The following is a 21,401-nucleotide window of genomic DNA, read 5'->3' as shown; positions in this document are numbered from 1 at the left end:
TGCCAATAAATTACAAATTTGTGAAGTCCAACATTGTTCAGGAGAATTTTAGGGATGGAGATTGGCATTTATCAAGCACATGCAACATGTAGATCTCTTCTCCTTCCTTGAAGAAAGATCAAACCACTCTGATGGGTATGCCTTGTGCCAAGCACAAGTTATTTGTTTGTATTACAGTATTAGAGACTCCAACCAAGATCAGGACCCATCGTGTGCTAGGATAAACAGAGGAACACAGTTTCTGCCCAAAAGCCAGCAAGATGGCCAACATTTCCTTACAGTCTATCTGCATACAGAAGTAAGGCTGCCCTTAATAAAGCTGGCTCCCACTTTTCAATGAGACTGAAGCCATGCCCACATGTAAAAGGGCTGTTACGATGGTTCAGCATGTTAGACAGGACACAGACTGTGGGGAACAGCAGAGACACAAAGATATATTGGGAGAGGGGAGCAGGAGGCAAATTTAGGTATTACGTGGGATGGGGGTACAGTAGTATGTGGAGAAAAGAGGGAGGCCTGCAAGAGGAGCAGTCAACAATGAATCAAGGAGTGCCTCTGATGCTGCAATTTTCAGGGCTGGCACACAAGTAGAGCAACCTGTGAGAGCTTTGGGTCAAATGTCAGATCTGCCCTACCACGAACTGTGCTTTCATCTATAGTCAAAGAGCAGAGAGGGTCCTGGGGCAGCAAGAGCGTGGGGGGGGGGGGGGAGAGAAGAGGTAAGAAACCAAGATATGGAATGGCATACTGACCACTATGGTAGGAGCTGGGCCAGGAATCTGAGCTAGGAGTCAAGAACAGGTTCAGAATAAAGAGTTGGTCTGGGAGACAGGTTGAAGCAAGGACAGAGGTGAAGTAGGATTGGGAAGAAGGCTGAAGTTAGAGCAGGGCTGGAGCAGGCTAAGGCCTATGGAGTCTGTCACCACTATCAATCAGGGGAGAGTTCCAAGCCATGAAGTGACATTGGGCAGACTGAGCTGCTGTTTCTCCTGTTTGACTCATATACCTTCCTTGAGAGTCACCAGACTGGCTCCCGTCTTCTGGATGGCTGGAGCCTAGCACAGGAATGACTCATCACTACATATGGATTAATCAGGCTCTACTTCAAGGATGACTCATCACCTCACAGGGGAGAAGTGGCACTGCAGAAGAGAAGCTCCCAGACAGCAGAAGGCATGGGAATGAGGAGTCAGTGCTGCTGGGTCTGAACAACTGGGGAGGAGGTTGGTATGTTTGAATTAGGTGACATGAACAGAAGCTTTCATGTGCATACACTGCAATCTGACAATATGCATGTTTTGCCTTGGTATTCTATATTTGTTGCCTAATATTTTCTTTCAACGGTCACTGTCCTTTAACATGACTTCACAAATTACACCCAGGCAACAGGATGGGCTTTCAGCTAGTATAAAATAAAACATGTATCTATGCCTTCCCAAGAGTCTTACATCACTGCGATAACAGAGTAACAACCAACCACCCCCCTTAACTTTGAAGCTAATTTGCATGCAATTATTTCATTGATTGTAAGGAGTCAGTGATATGAAGGAGACTGAGCAGCAGACTGATTACCTGGCTCACCTGCCACAGTTGATCAAAGCTTGATTCAACACCCATACAGTTCAATACGAACTCCCCAACACAACCCATACATAAAATCAACAGCCACCCATACAATTACCCAAACACACAGTCCCTCACCTCAACATGCACCCTGAATTCACCACTTGCACAAAATAAACCCATATCTCCCGAGTCAGTTTATGATTTCTTAGAGCTGCCTGCCTGGAGAGCCTTTGCCCCCAGCTGGAATCTAGAACTTTCCACCCCCATGATAAACTCGAGTGGTAAAGCTACAGGTCATCACTATTCAGACAGAATGCAGCAAGTGCATGTTAATCTGATGAAACAAGAGAGGGGAGTACAAGGGTAACAAAGATAGGAAACACTTAGCTATGCAGAGTACCAATGTGCAAATCAAGATGACTTGAAGCAAATTACTTTATTAAAAATATTTTATTTTATATATAAATAAAAATATAAAACAATACCTCGTGTCCCTATTGGCCAGCTATCTAGCCATTTTCTGTTGGCAGTTTCCCTGTAGGGATCATGGTGTAAATGGGTCTTGAGGAGGGATTTGCAGGAGTACAAGGGTGTGGTTTTACAGACAAGTTAGGAACTGGTGTTCCATGCATAAGGGGCATGTTGATCCTTGGAAGGTTTATGCTTATGTTCAAAACTAATCTATATGTTAGCAAAAGCTAAGATGCTGATATTAAAACTGTAATGTAAAGTGGGAGGGAAATCAAAGTATTTAAAAACAGGTTTTGCAATAAAGTTTGAGACCTACAGGGTCTGGTAATCAGCATAAGACTTCAATGGTTAGCATGAGGCCTGGACAGTTAGCTTAAGTGTTTGACCTAAGATTATAAAATATGGCAATAAGCATCTTGTGATAAACAAAAAACAAAACAAAACAAAAATCACAAAATGAGCTTGATTTAGTATATTTTTAGGTACATGTAAAAATGGAGCAAACCCACACTTATGTATCAAAACCACTAGGAAACGTATTGATGCGAACAGCTTATGACAGCAGTCAGAACCCTAATTATGGTCCCCTGGAATGCCACACATGTGTAGAGGGCTGAGACTAAGTCAAATATGGTCCCAGATGTGTGATGTAAGGAAACTGTATAAAAAAAATATATATATAAAGAGGTGCATGGCCAATGCTTAATTGTGATACCAGAATGACAAGATGATAGAAACGTGCAACATCATTCCCACTTACGATGCTACTCCACTTAACTGGGTTTTCCTTCTTCACTTCTGATGAACGCCGTAAGATGAAGTATGCACAATACAGGAAGTCATTTGGCTATACCTACCTTACTCTTCTTACTTTTCTACAGTTGCAATTCTACTTGTTTGTATTTAAGAATTGAATAAAGGTCTTCATGTCTGTGTGTGACTCACCAGTCTCACTTCTTGTAAGTTCTACCTAGCCACCTGAGTAAAGAATCTGAATTAGTGACTTGCACAATTTTGCCCCGCAAATTAATCTAGGGCTATAGGCTGCATGGAAGATAGTTTGAAAGTGCTGGTGGGACACATGGACTAATAGGTGATCAAAGCTGAAATAGCTGGTGCATTGGGACTGTGGCAGAAGTGAGGAGGTATTTCATGGTGAAGTACAAGACCACATATGTACAGAGGGTTAGTGTCTGAAGGTTCTTAAAAATGAAACTTGTATTTGTTTCTTTCCACTGGCTTCTCCTTTTTACACCACAAAGTGTTAACTTCACCTATTCTGATCATGTTATCTTAAAAGCAGTATTTTGAATGTGCCTCTGGAGCTGTAATGTGGGTACTAGTTAAAGCCAAACAGATGGAGGTTGCAGTAGTAGACAAAGCTATATGGGCCTTAAGGAGAGTTTTAGGACTCTGCGCTAAAAGAGAAACTGAATTTCAGATGCTGCAGAGGAAGCAGCAGCAGAATCATGTTGAAGTAGCCCAGATATGTAAGCCTAGCTAGAGAGAAGGTGGACATCCATGTTACATATCTAAGCAACAGGAAAGATTAATGTTGTTGTCCATAGTGAATGAGGGAGTGGAGGGTAAGAAAACTGGGGAGGAAAACTAGGAATTCAATTTTGCCAAGATTAGGGGTGGCAGAAAATAACCAGATGATTATTGTGACAAAGTGGGATACATCAGGGTCAAAATGTGAATTTCAGTTTGTATTGGAACCTTCATTTTTTACTGTAACTTTCATTTTGTGCAGTGTGCTGAGCACATGTCTAACCCTATGCAAAATAAGCCTATTCCAGTCAGCCACATTACCCAGGAAACATGTTTGACACCTAGTTGAATGAGTACAACGGTAAAGGCAGGTCTACACTACAAATTTGCATCAAAGCAGTCTTGCTGCTGTAGCTCGTCTGGTGAAGATGCTATAAGCTGAAGGGAGAGAGCCCGTCAGCTTAATTCCATCTCCACAAGAAACAGTAGCTATGTTGGCAGGAGAAGCTGAATGTTACTTCATGAAATGGTAAAAGGAAAAGAAGAATGGGTCAATAACAAAGTCCTTTAAGACCCTCATGGAAAGAGAAGGCACAGAAGATATCAAAGTAGTAAGAGGAAAGCCACCAGAGGAAGATGTAGTTGCAAGAGCTAAGTGGAGGACAAGATTTCAAGAACCATGGCATTATCAGCAGTGTCAAAAGCAACCTACATGTCAAGGAAGGATAAAGCAGAAGCCATGAGATTTGGCCAAGAGAATGTCATTCAAGACCTCAGGGAAAGCGGTTTACTCAGTGAAGTGCATAAGGCAAAAGCCAGGACAGTTTGACAAAAGGAACTGATGGCTAAGTTGTAAGTGGTACAACCTAAGTTCAGAGAAGTAAAGGAGAAATAAGGATAAGCAATAGTGGAGTGGGATGTGAGGTGAACGAACTTTTTTAGGATTGAGAAAAGCCATGTTTTACTATAAAGGAGGCAACTAATGTATCAAGAGACTAAGGAAAAATATGAGGGATGTGATGTGGTCATTGGGGCACAAAGATGGGTTAAACAAGGAAAGTAGGCAAGAAGATACAGCATTGTTGATGGGGAGGAGGAAAGAGGACTGGGCCCAATTAAGTCACTAAGATTCTCAATGACTTCTGTCTTGGCTATCCCCACCCATGCTTTTTCTATTCTAAAAACTGAAATTTGTTATACAGAGATTAAAAATATGTCTCCACTGCACTACCAGGACCCTAGCATTGCAACATAATTCAACCCTCTTCTGGTTCAGCGCCTATAAGCAGGCATCCTTTGCCATAATCTCTCTGGCCCACAGGGGTATGCAATGGAACAAAGTGGTTGGCTGATCTTCAGTTGGCTGTACAGTTACTAACCATCACACAGAATGTGTGTAAGACATTTAGACCTGTCTTCAACTATTGAACAGCTGCAACACCCCCAAATTAACTAGCCAAACTATAAAAACAAAGGCACGGGAATTTGTTCTCAAGATACTGTATATTAGCCAAATTCCTGCGGTTTATTTGTAATGCAAAACAGACAGGAACTTCCTTAGTTCTCAAAGGATCAACAACTTGGGGAGACACTTTCATGCATAGAACAATAGGAAGTCTATCACTGTACCTTCTAGAATGTGGGGCATCAATTGTTTTCGGAGGATGGCCCACAAATGAGACTCCCAATAAAACTGTGACAGCACAGTCAGCTCCAGCTGTACACTTGCCATGAAGACGGACTTTGTTTAGGATAGTAGTCCATCCTTTTTAGCAGTGGCAATAGTTTCTCTCTAAACTCTAGCTTTGATTCAACAGATGATGCAAAACCAGAACCAACAGAGCTACAGGAAAGTGAATGCATCTCCTTGTGGATCTACAAACTTGTCTACTAAAATCTAATCATACAGAAGTGCACAAATCCACTGAAGGCAGCAGGACTGAAAAGTCACCACTGAGGAGATAAGTGGCAGACATTAAGGTTGCACAGGTTTACAACTGGGTGTATAATCTTCATACAAGTGACGCGAGATAAAGAAAGAACCCAACTTGACACTTAAACAGGACTGACATTTATGGACTGCAGTTAAAACTAACTTTCTGTTTTACTTCCATTTGAATTGCACCTCAGAATTGGGCTGCTCATTTTATCTGAAGTCATTCCCACAAACAAGAAACCCCACAATGCCAAACTCCACAGTCACTTTTCAGAGTAGACTCTCAATGTCTTCTCGCCTGTTTTCAGCCCTTGAGCTATATTCCTTCTCTGGGAACCTATTAGTCACTCATAACAATTGGGCTACCCAGAACAAGGGAAAGTATAAATGCACAAGGGAAGTAGAAGGTAGAAGATAACCTGAAGCATATGTTGCAAGTTCCTGTAACTAGTTCTAACGCCAAGATTATATAAAAAGGTAGTTTAAATTTTGATGCTCAAACATGAGGGATTTAATTGTAGTCTTTGGTGACTTAATTCTAGAAGCTATTGAAATTCAACTCAGTCATCTTTATTTATAGACAAATTACATTAAAACTACATTCATAGGATTTTTAAAAATTATACTGCAACAAGGAAATTTAGGATACTCTGAGTAGAATGTGTGTAATTCAAACACTTTACATGTGGTAATCAAATGAACATTATTTTTGGTTATAGGCATTACGTTACAGCCTTGAATTATTTTTTATACTATGGACTGCTGAGATATTGTTGTGTAGGGATGCCTCAACTAATCAAATCAAGAGAGTAATCTAGGAATATGCTTCAAGTTTTAGGCACGCAGCTGAAGTGACTCATGGAGTAGTCATAAGCAAACCATATGCACAAGAAAACATGACAAGCCGAAACGGGTAAACAAGCAGTTTAAAAGAAACATACACCTCTACCCCAATATAACACAAATTTGGATATAACGCGGTAAAGCACCACTCCAGGGGGGGCAGGGCTGCGCACTCCGGTGGATCAAAGCAAGTTCGATATAACACGGTTTCACCTGTAACATGGTAAGATTTTTTGGCTCCCAAGGACACCGTTATATCGGGGTAGAGGTGTACCTATCAATATAAATAAGGTACACATGAATAGTTTAACAGCGATATTTCTATAGTATCTAGAAAAATTCAACATTATTTAAAAGTGTCTTCTGGTGACAGAAGGCATTTAGAAAGGAAAAGTAGTTGTGAGCCAAGATCATCAATATTTCATTTTTGTGTACTTGGTTGCCATTAAAAAGCAACATTTATCCACATTTACACACACAGCTATGGTGTGTGAGATCCTTCTACTTTTTTCCAGGAATAAGGACATACATACCTACCACCATAATTCTTTGGTGAGGTTAATAGGTTAGGGGGCACAAGCGCGAAGTGCAAGACTCACTCCTCTCTCTGTCTTAGTTAAGTAGCCATCCCCACCAGCTTCAGCTCCTCCTGGGAGGAAACTCTCATTGCCCCAGCCAATGTTTAATCAACTTTAATCCCTGATTGCATCAGATACTAATCAATAACTGAGTAAATATTGACTTTTAAATTAAAAATCATTTTCTTAACAGATTTGGTTATTAGCCACAATTTTAAAAATAATATGGATTATGGCCATACCTCACTGTGGGAACGGTTTTCTTTTACCAACACTACAGTGAACCTGCTAGCTCATTACTGGGTAACCCCCATATTTAACTGGATAGAAAAGATTGAGCCACGGGTCATTTTAGAAAGGTAAACATCTAGTTCAGAATCTAGCCAACAGATATTTAGTAAACTTGGAGGACACTTTTCCCCCAAAAATGGTATAGGGGATCAGACTGATATCCTGAAGATTAGATAGGAGTGTATATAGCAGACTGTGGGAGCAGCTTGAAAGCGGGTTGCACAAGGAAGACCACATAGCAGAAGAGCGCAACTTAACCAGACATAACAGAACTAAGCTCTGCCACTGTAAGCTACATTGTGCCTACAGTAATTATAACCTCTCCTTTCTGCCACCCCTACTAAAAGACCATAGAATTTAATCCAATACTTCCTGCATCAAACCTATAAATTCTAGCTGAATTCAAGCTTCACTCTTGACTTGCAGACTTCAAGAGACTGAAAGGTAAGTTTAAGTTATTTCAATAGCTAGTTACCCACACATTTTCATCTTATATCTAGCCTGAATTTGTCACCTCTTCGCAGTCTCTTAAATCAGCTAAATAGATTGAGCTTAATTAGTTTCATTGTAAAGCAGGTTTTCCAAACTCCAAATAATAATTGTAGCTCTTTTCTGCACTTGTTCCAATTGGTCAGTATAGTTTTTGCTATGTACACATCAGAACTGGACTCTACTACAGTGCTCTCTCACAAGGTTTATATATAGTGCTAATATCTACTTCTACTTGATATTCTACTGTCTATCCATCCAAGGATCACTTTGTAGGGTTCATCCTGTGAAGATACCATACACAGAGTTAAAGAAACTGAATGTTCCATCATACTTTAGAAACATTTAAACACTACTTAGTTCATGTGCCATGGCAGGTTCTTTCATTAAGTACTGTATACACACCTAAACAACAAGGAGTCCGGTGGCATCTAACTATACACCTAATTATTAAAGATGAAACAAACAGGACAGGGAATAATGCTTAAATTTCTGCAGAACACTATCATTTATGGGAAAGAAAATAATTTCTTATTCCCTTACTTGAGTAATGCATATATCCCAAACTAAAGCCAATAAAGCCTTTACACCAAAAGACAATTATGTATGTACATACGTAAGTATAAGCCCACACTGAACTATTCGATCCAAATTCAGAAAGCATTTATGCACAGGCATAAAAAACTCTTAGCCCACCATCCACATGGCTTCCTAAATTAGGGCCTTAATGCACAAATGAATTTCACAGGTTTAAAAAGGAAATCAGGAAATACAGAAGTTTAGATATTCTCATTACATGGCCTATAGTGTATATTATGATGTAAACTTAAGACTAATTATAAGCATTATATTTCATACAAATATATTAAGTTTTAAGATAGCACAAAATCAGAAAAATCCAAAGTTAAAGCTGCATGCATAACTAATTCTTCCTCCTACGTGTATGCATCGAAATACAGTAGGCAACATGAAATAGCTGGATAGTTTTCCTCAACTATAGAAATGGATTCAAATGTTTAAGATACATCCCTGACAATCTTGAGTATGAGAGTCTCTCTCCCCCCAAGATCTGTATATTATGAAGAATTTAAAAAACTGAACAGAAGAAAAAAAGGCTCCATTGTGGGTCTGATGTTACCATAACTTACCCTAGCTTTGCTCTGGTGATTCAGGATATCAGAATCCTTATAGGGATTTTTTTTTATGATGCTATTTTTCACTTTACCTCTTCAGTTATTAATCTAATTTTTTCCTTTACCTTCACTTCAATGAAGTATATACTTACCCAATTAGAAGAAGAACTGCGCAAACCATGAGGAATCCCAGAGTATACTTGAGTGCAGTTTGAAAATGCTGTATTTTAAATTAAACAAAGTGTTACTATATTGAAAATTTAAAAAAATCAAATAAAACATCTGCATTTTTAACCAATAAAATCACAGGATAGAATATTTAGTGCGACATGCTTTCTATAAAAATATTACTGTTCAACAAAACTAAAACTGATTTTGTTTCAAGAATGCAAACTTCAAACTATACGATTTGTTAACTCTAAGGCAGATGTTAAGAGGTAATAACCATATGAAATTAAGCTCTATCACACAAAATATATGCTCAGGCAACCTGCTCTGGCCAAATGTCACTGCTTTAAATCCTCTTGAACATCCATCTTGGGTGTGCTATTCAATAGAGAAAAAGGCACTATACTAATAGACTAATCAGAACTTTCTTCTCCAGTCTGCTTGTACTATGAAGTAGAGTGACAAATATAAGCATGTATCTGCAACAAGCCCTAATCTGAACTCTAGTACTGCTATGGGGAGTTTGATTGACATTTTCATTAAATTAACTATTCTCCTAATGTGGCATTCAGAATAAATGCTAGTGTCAGGAGAGCACTGCTGCCTGTTTTCATTTAATGGCACTCTTGTCACATGTTCCTTCTTAGAGACATGTTCCTCCTTAGGAGAAGTAACTAGTTTTCTGACTACATGAACTCAAAGCCATTTTTACCATTCTTCTTTTACTTTAGAGCCCAGTTACGAACAGAGCTTCAGGACAGAATACCTGAGAGACTGTTATAGGGTACAGTATTTATACCCTGGGTGTAGGGAAGGTTGGGACCAAGAGAATTGTTCCTTCTGCCAGCAGAAGAGTCTGTCCTACCTCGGGGACTCTCTTTCTGTCCCACCATCCCCACGAACACGATACAGTTCTGCGGTGATCTGGAAGCCTACTTTCGTCGTCTCCGACTCAAGGAATATTTTCAACGCACCACTGAACAGTGCACTGACCCACAGGAACCCTCCTACCAACACTACAAGAAGAAGAACTCTGCGTGGACTCCTCCTGACAGTCAAAGTGACAGACTGGACCTCTACATAGAGTGCTTCCACAGACGTGCACAGGCTGAAATTGTGGACAAACAACATCACTTGTCCCATAACCTCAGCCATACGGAACGCAATGCCATCCACAGCCTCAGAAACAACTCTGACATTATCATCAAAGGGGCTGACAAAGGAGGTGCTGTAGTCATAATGAACAGGTCGGATTATGAACAGGAGGCTGCCAGGCAACTCTCCAAGACCACATTCTACAGGCCACTATCCTCTGATCCCACTGAGGAATACCAAAAGAAACTACACCATCTGCTCAAGAAATTCCCAGCTACAGTACGGGAACAAATCTATATGGACACACCCCCAGAACCCCGACTAGGGGTATTCTATCTGCTACCCAAGATCCATAAACCCAGAAACCCTGGATGCCCCATCATCTCAGGCATTGGCACTCTTACAGCAGGATTATCTGGCTATTTGGACTCTCTCCTCAGACCCTACGCTACAGCACTCCCAGCTATCTTCGAGACACCACCGACTTCCTGAGGAAACTACAATGCATTGGTGTTCTTCCTGAAAACACCATCCTGGCCACCATGGATGTAGAAGCACTTTACACCAATATTACACATGAGGATGGACTACAAGCTGTCAGGAACAGTATCCCTGATGAGGCCACAGCACGCCTGGTGGCTGAGTTTTGTGACTTTGTCCTCACCCATAACCACTTCAGATTTGGGGACAACTTATACCTTCAAGTCAGTGGCACTGCTATGGGTACCCGCATGGCCCCACAGTATGCCAACATTTTTATGGCTGACTTAGAGCAACGCTTCCTCAGCTCTCGTCCCCTAGTGCCCCTCCTCTACTTGCGCTACATTGATGACATCATCATATGGACCCACGGAAAGGAGGCCCTTGAAGAATTTCACCTGGATTTCAACAATTTCCACCCCACCATCAACCTCAGCCTGGACCAGTCCACACAAGAGATCCACTTCCTGGACACTACAGTGCAAATAAGTGATGGTCACATAAACACCACCCTATACCGGAAACCTACTGACCGCTATACGTACCTACACGCCTCCAGCTTCCATCCAAGACACATCACACGATCCATTGTCTACAGCCAAGCCCTAAGATACAACCGAATTTGCTCCAACCCCTCAGACAGAGACAAACACCTACAAGATCTTTATCAAGCATTCGTAAAACTACAATACCCACCTGGGGAAGTGAGGAAACAGATTGACAGAGCAAGATGGGTACCCAGAAATCACCTACTACAGGACAGGCCCAACTAGGACAATAACAGAACACCACTGGCCATCACATACAGCCCCCAGCTAAAACCTCTCCAGCGCATTATCCACGATCTACAACCTATCCTGGAAAATGATCCCTCACTCTCACAGACCTTGAGAGGCAGGCCAGTCCTCGCTTACAGACAACCCCCCAACCTGAAGCAAATACTCACCAGCAACTACACACCACAGAAACACCAACCCAGGAACCAATCCCTGTAGCAAACCTCGTTGCCTACTCTGTCCCCATATCTACTCTCGCGACACCATCAGAGGACCCAACCACATCAGCCACACCATCAAGGGCTCATTCACCTGCACATCTACTAATGTTATATATGCCATCATGTGCCAGCAATGCCCCTCTGCCATGTACATTGGCCAAACCGGACAGTCCCTCCGCAAAAGAATAAATGGACACAAATCGGACATCAGGAATGGTAACATACATAAGCCAGTAAGTGAACACTTCAATCTCCCTGGTCATTCTATTACAGATTTAAAAGTCACTATCATTGAACAAAAAAACTTCAGAAACAGACTTCAAAGAGAAACAGCAGAACTAAAATTCATTTGCAAATTTAACACCATTAATCTGGGTTTGAATAGGGACTGGGAGTGGCTGGCTCATTACAGAAGCAGTTTTTCCTCTCCTGGAATTGACACCTCCTCATCTATTATTGGGAGTGGACTACATCCACCCTGATTGAATTGGCCCGGTCAACACTGGTTCTCCACTTGCGAAGTAACTCCCTGCTCTTCATGTGTCAGTATATAAAGCCTGCATCTGTAACTTTCACTCTATGCATCTGAAGAAGTGAGGATTTTACCCACGAAAGCTTATGCCCAAATAAATCTGTTAGTCTTTAAGGTGCCACCAGACTCCTTGTTGTCCTTCTGCCTGACATTCTGCTAAAATGTGACTGCTACAATGGAGCACTGTGGAGGGCATATCATGGATAATTAACATTAAACTAAGTATTAATATTGCAACTCAAATGGACTCCTTAATTTAGCATATTTTTAAAGAAGTCTACTATGTTTCTTGTAACAGAAGTAACCACCAACTTCTTCAAATTAAAGACTTGAATGTCAGTGTATGTTTTATTTTTAGGGCTGTCAATCGCAATTAACTCACGTGATTAATCACACTGTTAAACACAAAACCAATTGAACTGTATTAAATATTTTTGGATGTTTTTCTACATTTCCAAATATATTGATTTTTATTACAACACAGGATACAGTGTACAGTGCTCACTTTATATTATTTTTGATAAATATTTGCACTGTAAAAATGATAAAATAGTATTTCTCAACTCACCTCAGGCAAGTACTATAGTGCAATCTCTTTATCATGAAAGTGTAACTTATAAATGTAGATTATTTTTTGGTACATAACTGCACTCAAAAACAAAACAGTGTAAAACTTTAGAGCCTACAAGTCCATTCAGTCCTACTTCAGCCAATTGCTCAGACAAACAAGTTTGGTTACAATTTGCAGGAGATAATACTGCCCGCTTTTTGTTTACAACATCACCTGAAAGTGAGAACAGGCATTCGCATGGCACTGTAGTAGCTGGCGTTGCAAGATATTTACGTGCCAGATATGCTAAACATTCATGTGCCCCTTCATGCTTCAGCACCCATTCCAGAGGACATGCTTCCATGCTCATTAAAAAAAAAAAATGCGTTAATTAAATTAGTGACTGAACTCCTTGGCGTAGAACTGTAGGACTCCTGCTCGGTTTTACCCACACTCTGCCATATAGTTCATATTATAACAGTGTCGGATGATGATCTAGCACTTGTTAGTTTTAAGAACACTTTCACAGCAGATTTGACTAAACACAAAGAAGGTGCCATGTGAGATTTCTAAAAATAACTACAGCACTCGACCCAAGATTTAAGAATCTGAAGTATCGCCCAAAATCTGAGAGGGATGAGGCATGGTGCATTCTTTCAAAAGTCTTAAAAGAGCAACACTCCAATGCGGAAACTACAGAACCCGAACCACCAAAAAAGAAAATCAACCTTCTGCTGGTGGCATCTGACTCAATTGATGAAAACGAACATGCGTCGGTACGCTCTGCTTTGGATCGTTATTGAGCAGAACCCTTCATCATTATGGACACATGTCCTCTGGAATGGTGTAGAAACATGAAGGGACATACGAATCTTAAGTGCATCTGGCACATAAATATCTTCTGATGCCGGCTACTACAATCCCATGAGAATGCCTGTTCTTGCTTTCAGGTGATGTTGTAAACAAAAAGCGGGCAGCATTATCTCCTGCAAATTGTAACCAAACTTGTTTGTCTGAGCAATTGGCTGAAGTAGGACTGAGTGCTTGTAGGCTCTAAAGTTTTACACTGTTCTGTTTTTGAATGCAGTAATTTTTTTGTACATAATTCGACATTTGTAAGTTCAACGGTCATGATAAAGAGATTGCACTACAGTAATTATAATGATGGAATTGAAAAATACTATTTCTTTTCAGTGCTAACATTTGTAATAAAAATAAATAGAAAGTGAGCACTGTACACTTTGTATTCTGTGTGGTAATTGAAATCAATATATTTGAAAACGTAGAAAACATCCAAAAATATTTAAATAAAAGGTATTCTATTGTTTATTTGTGCGATTAATTTTTATTAATCACTTGACAGCCCTACTTATTTTGTTTAAAATTAAGATCAGAGATAATGGTTCAACAAAAGGTACTCTGAACAGTTGAAGCAGAACAGATGTTAGACTTCATTATTATCTGGCTACTGCATTCAGACCTTAAGAAACAAGTCAAAGCTAGGTGTGGCATAAATGAACTTACTGAGCATGTGCTGGTATCATCTTCATCCTTCTCCTCATAATAGAAATAGACAAAAGGGATCCACAAAAACACACAGAACAATATGATGGAATACAAAGCTGAGGAGAGAAAAAAAGCAGACAAAAAATTAAATCCAAGTTGTGTTGGTTTACATTGTTACACCACAACAGCTAAAAATTAACTGGTAAAGTAATCAAAATGTCTTAGATCTTCACCATTTCCTCTCATCCCAACTAAAAAAAAGGTGTCATTCTGATAATTTACCTTTAGAACAAGTGGGCTGAGATTGCAGTGAGTCTAGTCATTTGCTGGCTAGATAAGACATTTATTACACATCAACCATTAAGAGAAACCTGTCAGATCTCAACAATAAGTCATAATAACTGGTAATGCAGGTTTTCAAATGTCATGCAATTATATGATCAAATTATCTGCAATTATTCCTACATATGTTGTCAGTCATGTGATCTTTAGAGCTATTATGTCACAAGACTTTTTTTCCCCTACAAAATAAACCATCAGTAATTACTGAATATATGTTTGACGTACAAATAAATCAGACTCCAACCATCAGTTCTTTTGAAAACTAGTATCCTATTGCCAATATGCTGTCAGGAGTTATTAGGGAGGAAGGGGATATAGGACAGAAAATTTCAATAGCCAGCACCTTCTCCTTCCTCAAGGCTTCAGACCACAAAAATATAATTCTGTCACTGAGACTGAGCCCTTCCATCACAGAAGGGATGAGAAGAGGAAGAAGAAAAAAAAGCCACCAATAGCCCAAAAACTGGAATGAGTTGCTGGATCACTCCTTTGACACTGGTGGAGACAAGCGATGGTGAGAGTGTAGCCCTCCTCTCATTGATGGAAAAGAATCAAATGACACACCCTCTCCTCTCCATCCTGCCTCATATTTCACAGTTGTGAATAGCTGACACCCACATACTTCCAGTAGCCATAGTGACAGAGCAGGAACGAACAGACATGTGAAGGAAGAAGGGCACAATATGCCTAAAATGAGGAGGGAGGTGGGGAGGAACAGATTAGACAGTTAATATTGCTTCCTTTCACTTTGTAAAAGAACTAAATTCATGAACTAATTAACATTTACTTGAAAGTCTTCAGAAAGTTGTCTTTCCTCAGATTACATGCTATAAGTTTAGGGGAGGATGCTTGTTCTTATTAAAAGAAAATGAAAAATAATGTAAGGATTCAATGTGCAAATCCTGTGTAGGAGCAGGATTTTATAATTCTACTATGAGAAGTAATGTATGATTTGATTTCATCCTGCCAGCCACCCTTTTTGAATAGCAGAAAGAAATGACAGACCAGAACAATCCTTATGACTGATTGTCACCCTTTTGTTTTAGGATAATTTATAATGTCTAGTATGGTTTCCTATATGTATTACAAATTAGGCTGGTATTCAAGATGTAGGTGTACCATGAATTTATATAGAGGCAATGATATTTTCTGTCTTACTATACCTTTCCTAATGATTTCCAACACTGTTAGCTTTTTTGACTGCCGCTGCACACTGAGTGGATGTTTGAGAACTATTCACAAGGACTCCAAGACCTCTTTCTTGAGTGGTAACAGCTAATTAAGACCCCATCATTTTCTATGTATAGTTGGATTGTATTTTCCAATTTGCATTACTTTGCATTTATCAACATTGAATTTCATCTGCCATTTTGTTACAAAGTCACCCAGTTTTGTGAGATTCCTTTGTAATTCTTCACAGTCTGCTTTGGACTTAACCATCTTGAGTACTTTTGTATCATCTGCAAACTTTGCCACCGCACTGCTTAGCCCTTTCTCCAGATTATTTACAAATATGCTGAACAGTACTGGTCCCAGTACAAACCCCTGAGGGACACCATTATTTACCTCTCTCCATTCTGACAAACTGACCATTTATTCCTACCCTTTGTGTCTTATCTTTTAACTGGTTCCTAATCCATGAGAGGACTTTCCCTCTTATCCCATGATACCTTACTTTGCTTAAGAGCCTTTGGTGAGGGACTTTGTCAAAGGTTTTCTGAAAATCTAAATAACTATATCCATGGGATCCCCCTTGTCCACATGTTTGTTGACTCCCTCAAAGAATTCTAGTAGATTGGTGAGGCATGATTTCCCTTTACAAAAAACATGTTGACTCTTCCCCAACACATTGTGTTCATCGAGGTGTCTGATAATTCTGATCTTTACTACAGTTTCAACCAATTTGCCAGGTACTGAAGTTAGGCTTACCGGCCTGTAATTGCCAGGATAGCCTCTGGAGCCTTTTTAAAAAATGACTCATATTTGCTATCCTCCAGTCATACGGTACGGAAGCTGATTTAAGCGATAGGTGACGTACCACAGTTAGTAGCTGTGCAATTTCATAGTTGAATTCCTTATGACACCAAGATTTCATCAAGAGGTCAGATAACGGTTTAATTTATCAATTTGTTCCAAAATCTCCTCCGACTCCTCAATCTGGGACAGTTCCTCAGATTTGTCACCTAAAAATAATGGCTCAAGTTTGGGAATCTGACTCACATGCTCAGCCATGAGGACCGATGCAAAGAGTTTTTAGCTTTTCGCAATCGCCTTACCTTCCTTCAGTGCTCTTTTAGCATCTCAATCACCCAGTGGCCCCCACTGGTTGTTTAGCAGGCTTCCTACTTCTGATGTGTAGAAATTTTTTTTTGCCTTACTTTGACTCTTTGGCTAGCTGTTCTTCAAATTCTTTTTTGGCCTTCCTAATTATATTTTTACACTTCATTTACTAGAGAGTTTATGCTTCTTTCTATTTTCCTCAATAGGATTTAACTTGAACTTTTTAAAAGGATGATTTTTTTGCCACACACTGCTTTTTACTTTGTTTATTGTTTAACATGGTAGCGAATAGGGGCTAGGATTTTAAAGCAACAACTTGGCAGCCAAATGGTCCTTGGTTTTAATAGGGACTACTGATTTCTTGAGTGGTTAACATGATTGTCCTTTTCCTCCTCCTGATGCCTGAAGGCCATTTTTCTTTCCAGCTGCAATTCTGGCCAAACTGTAGATAATTCAGTTGCTGAAAAACTTTACTTAATCTTTCAGGAACGACTAAGGTTTCAGAAGTTGATGCTCTTTCATTTGGCTTTTGAGAGCAATAGCCTGGAGGACAGATTCTACACTGAAGGAAATGTTTTTATATAATCAGTTTCCCTACAATATGCAATATGACCATTTTTGAGGCATATTTTAATCAGTGGACCATTCAGAAGCAGATTCATTACATGGCTATAAAAAGATAACCATATGCTAAAGATTTTGATTACCTTGCTGAAGTAGGACAGTTTGTGGGGAAAATATTATAGTTGTTGATAAACTAAAATGTACAAGTTCATTACAAAAATTCAGTAAAGTAGAACAGAGGCCTACTAAGCAACATAAAATGATAATTTTCAAAAATTTGTAGTCCAACTAAACCTTGAAAAGGGTCAATTAAAATTAAATTAAAATAAATTAAATTAAATTAAAATTAAATTAAAGAAGATATCGTATCTCCTAGAACTGGAGATGGACTGGTCATCGAGTCCAGCCCCCTGCCTTCACTAGCAGGACCAAGTACTGATTTTGCCCCAGATCCCTAAGTGGCCCCCTCAAGGATTGAGCTCACTACCCTGGGTTTAGCAGGCCAATGCTCAAACCACTGAGCTATCCCTCCCCCCTTACAAAGGCAGGACCAACCCCCAGACAGATTTTTGCCCCAAATGGCCCCCTCAGGGATTGAACTCACAACCCTGGGTTTAGCAGGCCAATGCTCAAACCATTGAGCTATCCCTTCCCCCAATAACACTGTATTAGGATTATGAGTAACAAAGTACTGTACCTGTACTTTTGTTCAGGAAGAGAAAGCAGGGAGAAAGATACTGAAGACCGAGTAAACAAAACATTGCATTTACATATGAATTCAATATTCTTATTGCTCCTCTATGCTGCTCTATGAAAAGTTAAACTCTCACAAAAACAGGTTATGTTTTTCAGAAGGTTATTATACCAAGCAAGATTCTGAAGATTATGAGAAAAGGTTCTGTAGGTCCAGACAGCAGTCTGAATATCAGAAACTGACAATGGCCTGCTCTGCCTAGTAGGCAGAAAGCTCTTGAGCATGTGAAGAAATTAGAAAAGGCAAGGCCATTACCTTTGAAAGATTTGAGTTATTAATGCATACTATTTATCTTCATGGGAGAAGATTAGACACCTTAATCCATTTTGTTTATATCACTTAAACATCTATTTTTCTTCAACATAATAGGTCTTCCTAAGTCAATTCAGTGGCATTCAAAACAATGTAGTCTGAAACAAAGATGGTACTTAGACAGTTATGGTCTTCTGAAGCTTATATAGAAAGCACAGTTAAAGAGTACCAGTTTTCTTTCAGGATCACAGCCCTGAAAAAGTAAATAAATAAATAAATGGAGATATCCTATCTCCTAGAACTGGAAGGGACCTTGAAAGGTCATCGAGTCCAGCCCCCTGCCTTCATTAGCAGGACCAAGTACTGATTTTGCCCCAGATCCTTAAGTGGCCTCCTCAAGGATTGAGCTCACAACCCTGGGTTTAGCAGGCCAATTCTCAAATCACTGAGCTATCCCTCCCACCCCAGTAGCTCATCCCATCTGCAATACACTGTCTGTAAGAATGCAAATGGAAGGTCATATCAATTTCTTCCTCAACAAAAGTAGAGGCTAAACGTGGACAAGAATGCTAAGGGCTATCCCACATGACAACTTCTGATGCAGGGTTTTTTTTCCAGGACAAAAACAGTTCTAAGTGGTAGGGGCATGAGTTCTTAGTTAAAAATGTAGTAGATAGAACTCAGGGAGAAGAGAGTTCTAATTTTTTTTCTACATCAGTTACTAATTAATTGATTGGCACTCTTTGTTCACAAACTTAAGTTTCACAGATATAGCTACCCCCCACAAAACAACAAAATTCAAACTTCCTTTTTAGTAAGACAGTTTGTAAAGTACAAACACCAGCTGAATCAGCAACAGAACCTCTCAGCCAAAAAAGTCTACGCCATATTCTTTCATTTTAGAATTGTAACAAGTTAAATTCTGAACCTTATCTAGGGAGGAATCCCACAACCGATAACCACCATCACATGAAACAAACTATTGTATTAAAGAAATCATAATCCAGATGTTTTAACGGAGCACCCCTTGGGATTGGGAACCCATTCTACTAGGCACCATACAAATACAAGCAGACAAGAGTTGAAAATCTAATGCAATCTACAGCTCAAGGCACAGTTCTAGAAGGACTTATTTTCTTTTCCATCGAGGTTATTAAACCAGGCCCATCACAATGGATTCACCAGTAGCACATTAAGCAACATGACTAGCATCTTTACTGCACAGGTTACCTTACTCCCTCCAAACAGGTTCTTATTCATATATGAAGGATCGTAACAGTGAAATAGTCAAGGCCAACTAAATTATTTTTAAGAAAGCCAATGTACACTTCATACTGTACTAGTAAGATATAACTTTAAATAAGCAACTCTATTATAGTAGAGTAACTTGACTGTTCCAGAAACATAAAATACCTTTATCGCTCACTGTTAAACACTGAATTATTCAGTAGTCTTTCTAGATGTACGTATGCAGAAGGTATGCAATAAAACTCATCTTTACTCCACTGTAGTATTAAAGTGGGTTTTAGAAGCCGTTTTTATTCAGAGTGTTTGGTCAATCTCAAGATATCACACTGGAAAACTAAAGTTGAATTTATTACAAACTACTATTGATTTTTTGCTGTAATTTCTAAGGGAGTGTAAGACAAAAAATAAATGGGCATTTGCTGACAGATTAGAAAATTAATTTTCATAGTCTAATAATAATAATGTTCCCACTTCTCTCTCATTAGCATCTTCTTCCCGTATACACAAGTTAAGTTTCAATCCTTTCCTCTCTACCCTTTGTAAACTCTTTGAGGCAGTGCCTGTCTCATTTCTACATTACTTGACACAATGAGGTCCCTAACTCTAAATCTGAGCTTTTAAGTAACAGTTTTAGGTAGTATTTCTGATATTAAACTTAGTTTCTCCTATGCTCAGTTCATCTAATTACTCTTGAAACATCTTGTACTACACTAAACCTCCTTCCATTGTCAGTTGAATCCTTCAGATACTTGTAGGCAATTATGTCCCACCTTAGGGGCTTTATAGAGCTATAGCTATTCAGACTGTACTTTTTCTCATTGGTCTTAATCATTTTATCCATTTTCCAAATTCGCTCTATTTTACGTTATTGATGTGTCCAGGAACTTGTATGCAGAAACCAGATAAGCATATCTACCGGCAAATCACACTAGCAAGTCTGATGTGACCCCAAAAGAATACATCGAAAGGTTAAAAAAAACTTGACACATTTATGGAAGTATGGCCTTCTGCAGAAGTAATAGTTCATAATCCTAGTGCATTAGCCACTTTGGTACTTAAAGTAATCTGTACTAGCACTCTTCACGTAAGTCTCTCCGAGAAATTCCCATCACTACAATAGCACTGGTACAGCTCTTCAGTATCCTAAAGAAACCTTCAATACAGAAATCACTTACATTCCTTTTTTTCTTTCCAGAAATATTTAATTTTACATTAAAATAAAAAACAGGAAGAGTTGGGAGAGTACAGACCACTCACTCTGTGGTGACAGAGGGCAGACCCAGCTCACCAAACTACCACTTCACTCATCAGACAACTGAGCCAGCAGCTATTCAGAAGCAGTGCTGCTCTCTGCCTCACAAATCATATGCCTTAAGCTTAGTCATCCTGTGCCTTGCTACAGGTCCACCACATCCTGCAGTCAGAAAAGGGTGTGTTTCTAGTAGGATCTTGGCCCTGCAGAATTTAACATTTTTCAGTGACCTGGAAGAAAATCAGTCAAAGTCTGTAAAGGGAGTGGTAGATAACCAGGACAGGTCACGGATACAGAGCGATCTGGACTGCTCTATAAGCTACATGCCAGCAAACTATACACGTCAATACAACTAACTGTAAATCTAACAAAAATGTAGGCCGTGCTTACAGGACGGGGGCTACTCATGGAAGCAGGAACTCTGAAAAAAGATTTGGGGATCATGGCAGACAATCAGCTGAACATGCATTTCTGGTGCAACACTGTGGCCAAAAGGGCTAATGCAATCCTTAGATCAGAGGTCCCAAACTGCGGGCCCCCGCCCCCAGGATGGAATGGAGTAACGTTCAGGGTGCGCAGCTAG

At 39.6% G+C, this 21,401-nt stretch overlaps 1 protein-coding gene across 2 annotated transcripts in view; it reads right to left on the bottom strand.

Annotated features, from left to right (window-relative positions):
* The window catches only part of LMBRD1 (LMBR1 domain containing 1), a 244,472-nt gene that overhangs the window by 188,679 nt on the left and 34,392 nt on the right, over positions 1 to 21,401 (bottom strand). For both annotated transcript variants that reach the window (XM_026654807.1, XM_026654799.1), the window contains exons 4-5: positions 14,145 to 14,242; positions 8,951 to 9,018 (exon numbers count right to left, since the gene is read on the bottom strand). In XM_026654807.1, the coding sequence (XP_026510592.1) occupies positions 8,951 to 9,018; positions 14,145 to 14,242 (166 nt within the window). The remainder of the gene's footprint in view (positions 1 to 8,950; positions 9,019 to 14,144; positions 14,243 to 21,401) is intronic.

This window comes from Terrapene carolina, unplaced genomic scaffold (genome assembly GCF_002925995.2).
Source record: "Terrapene carolina triunguis isolate 2854851 unplaced genomic scaffold, T_m_triunguis-2.0 Scaffold42, whole genome shotgun sequence".
Taxonomy (NCBI): Eukaryota; Metazoa; Chordata; order Testudines; family Emydidae; genus Terrapene; species Terrapene triunguis.
This window is presented reverse-complemented; position numbering and strand designations above follow the sequence as displayed.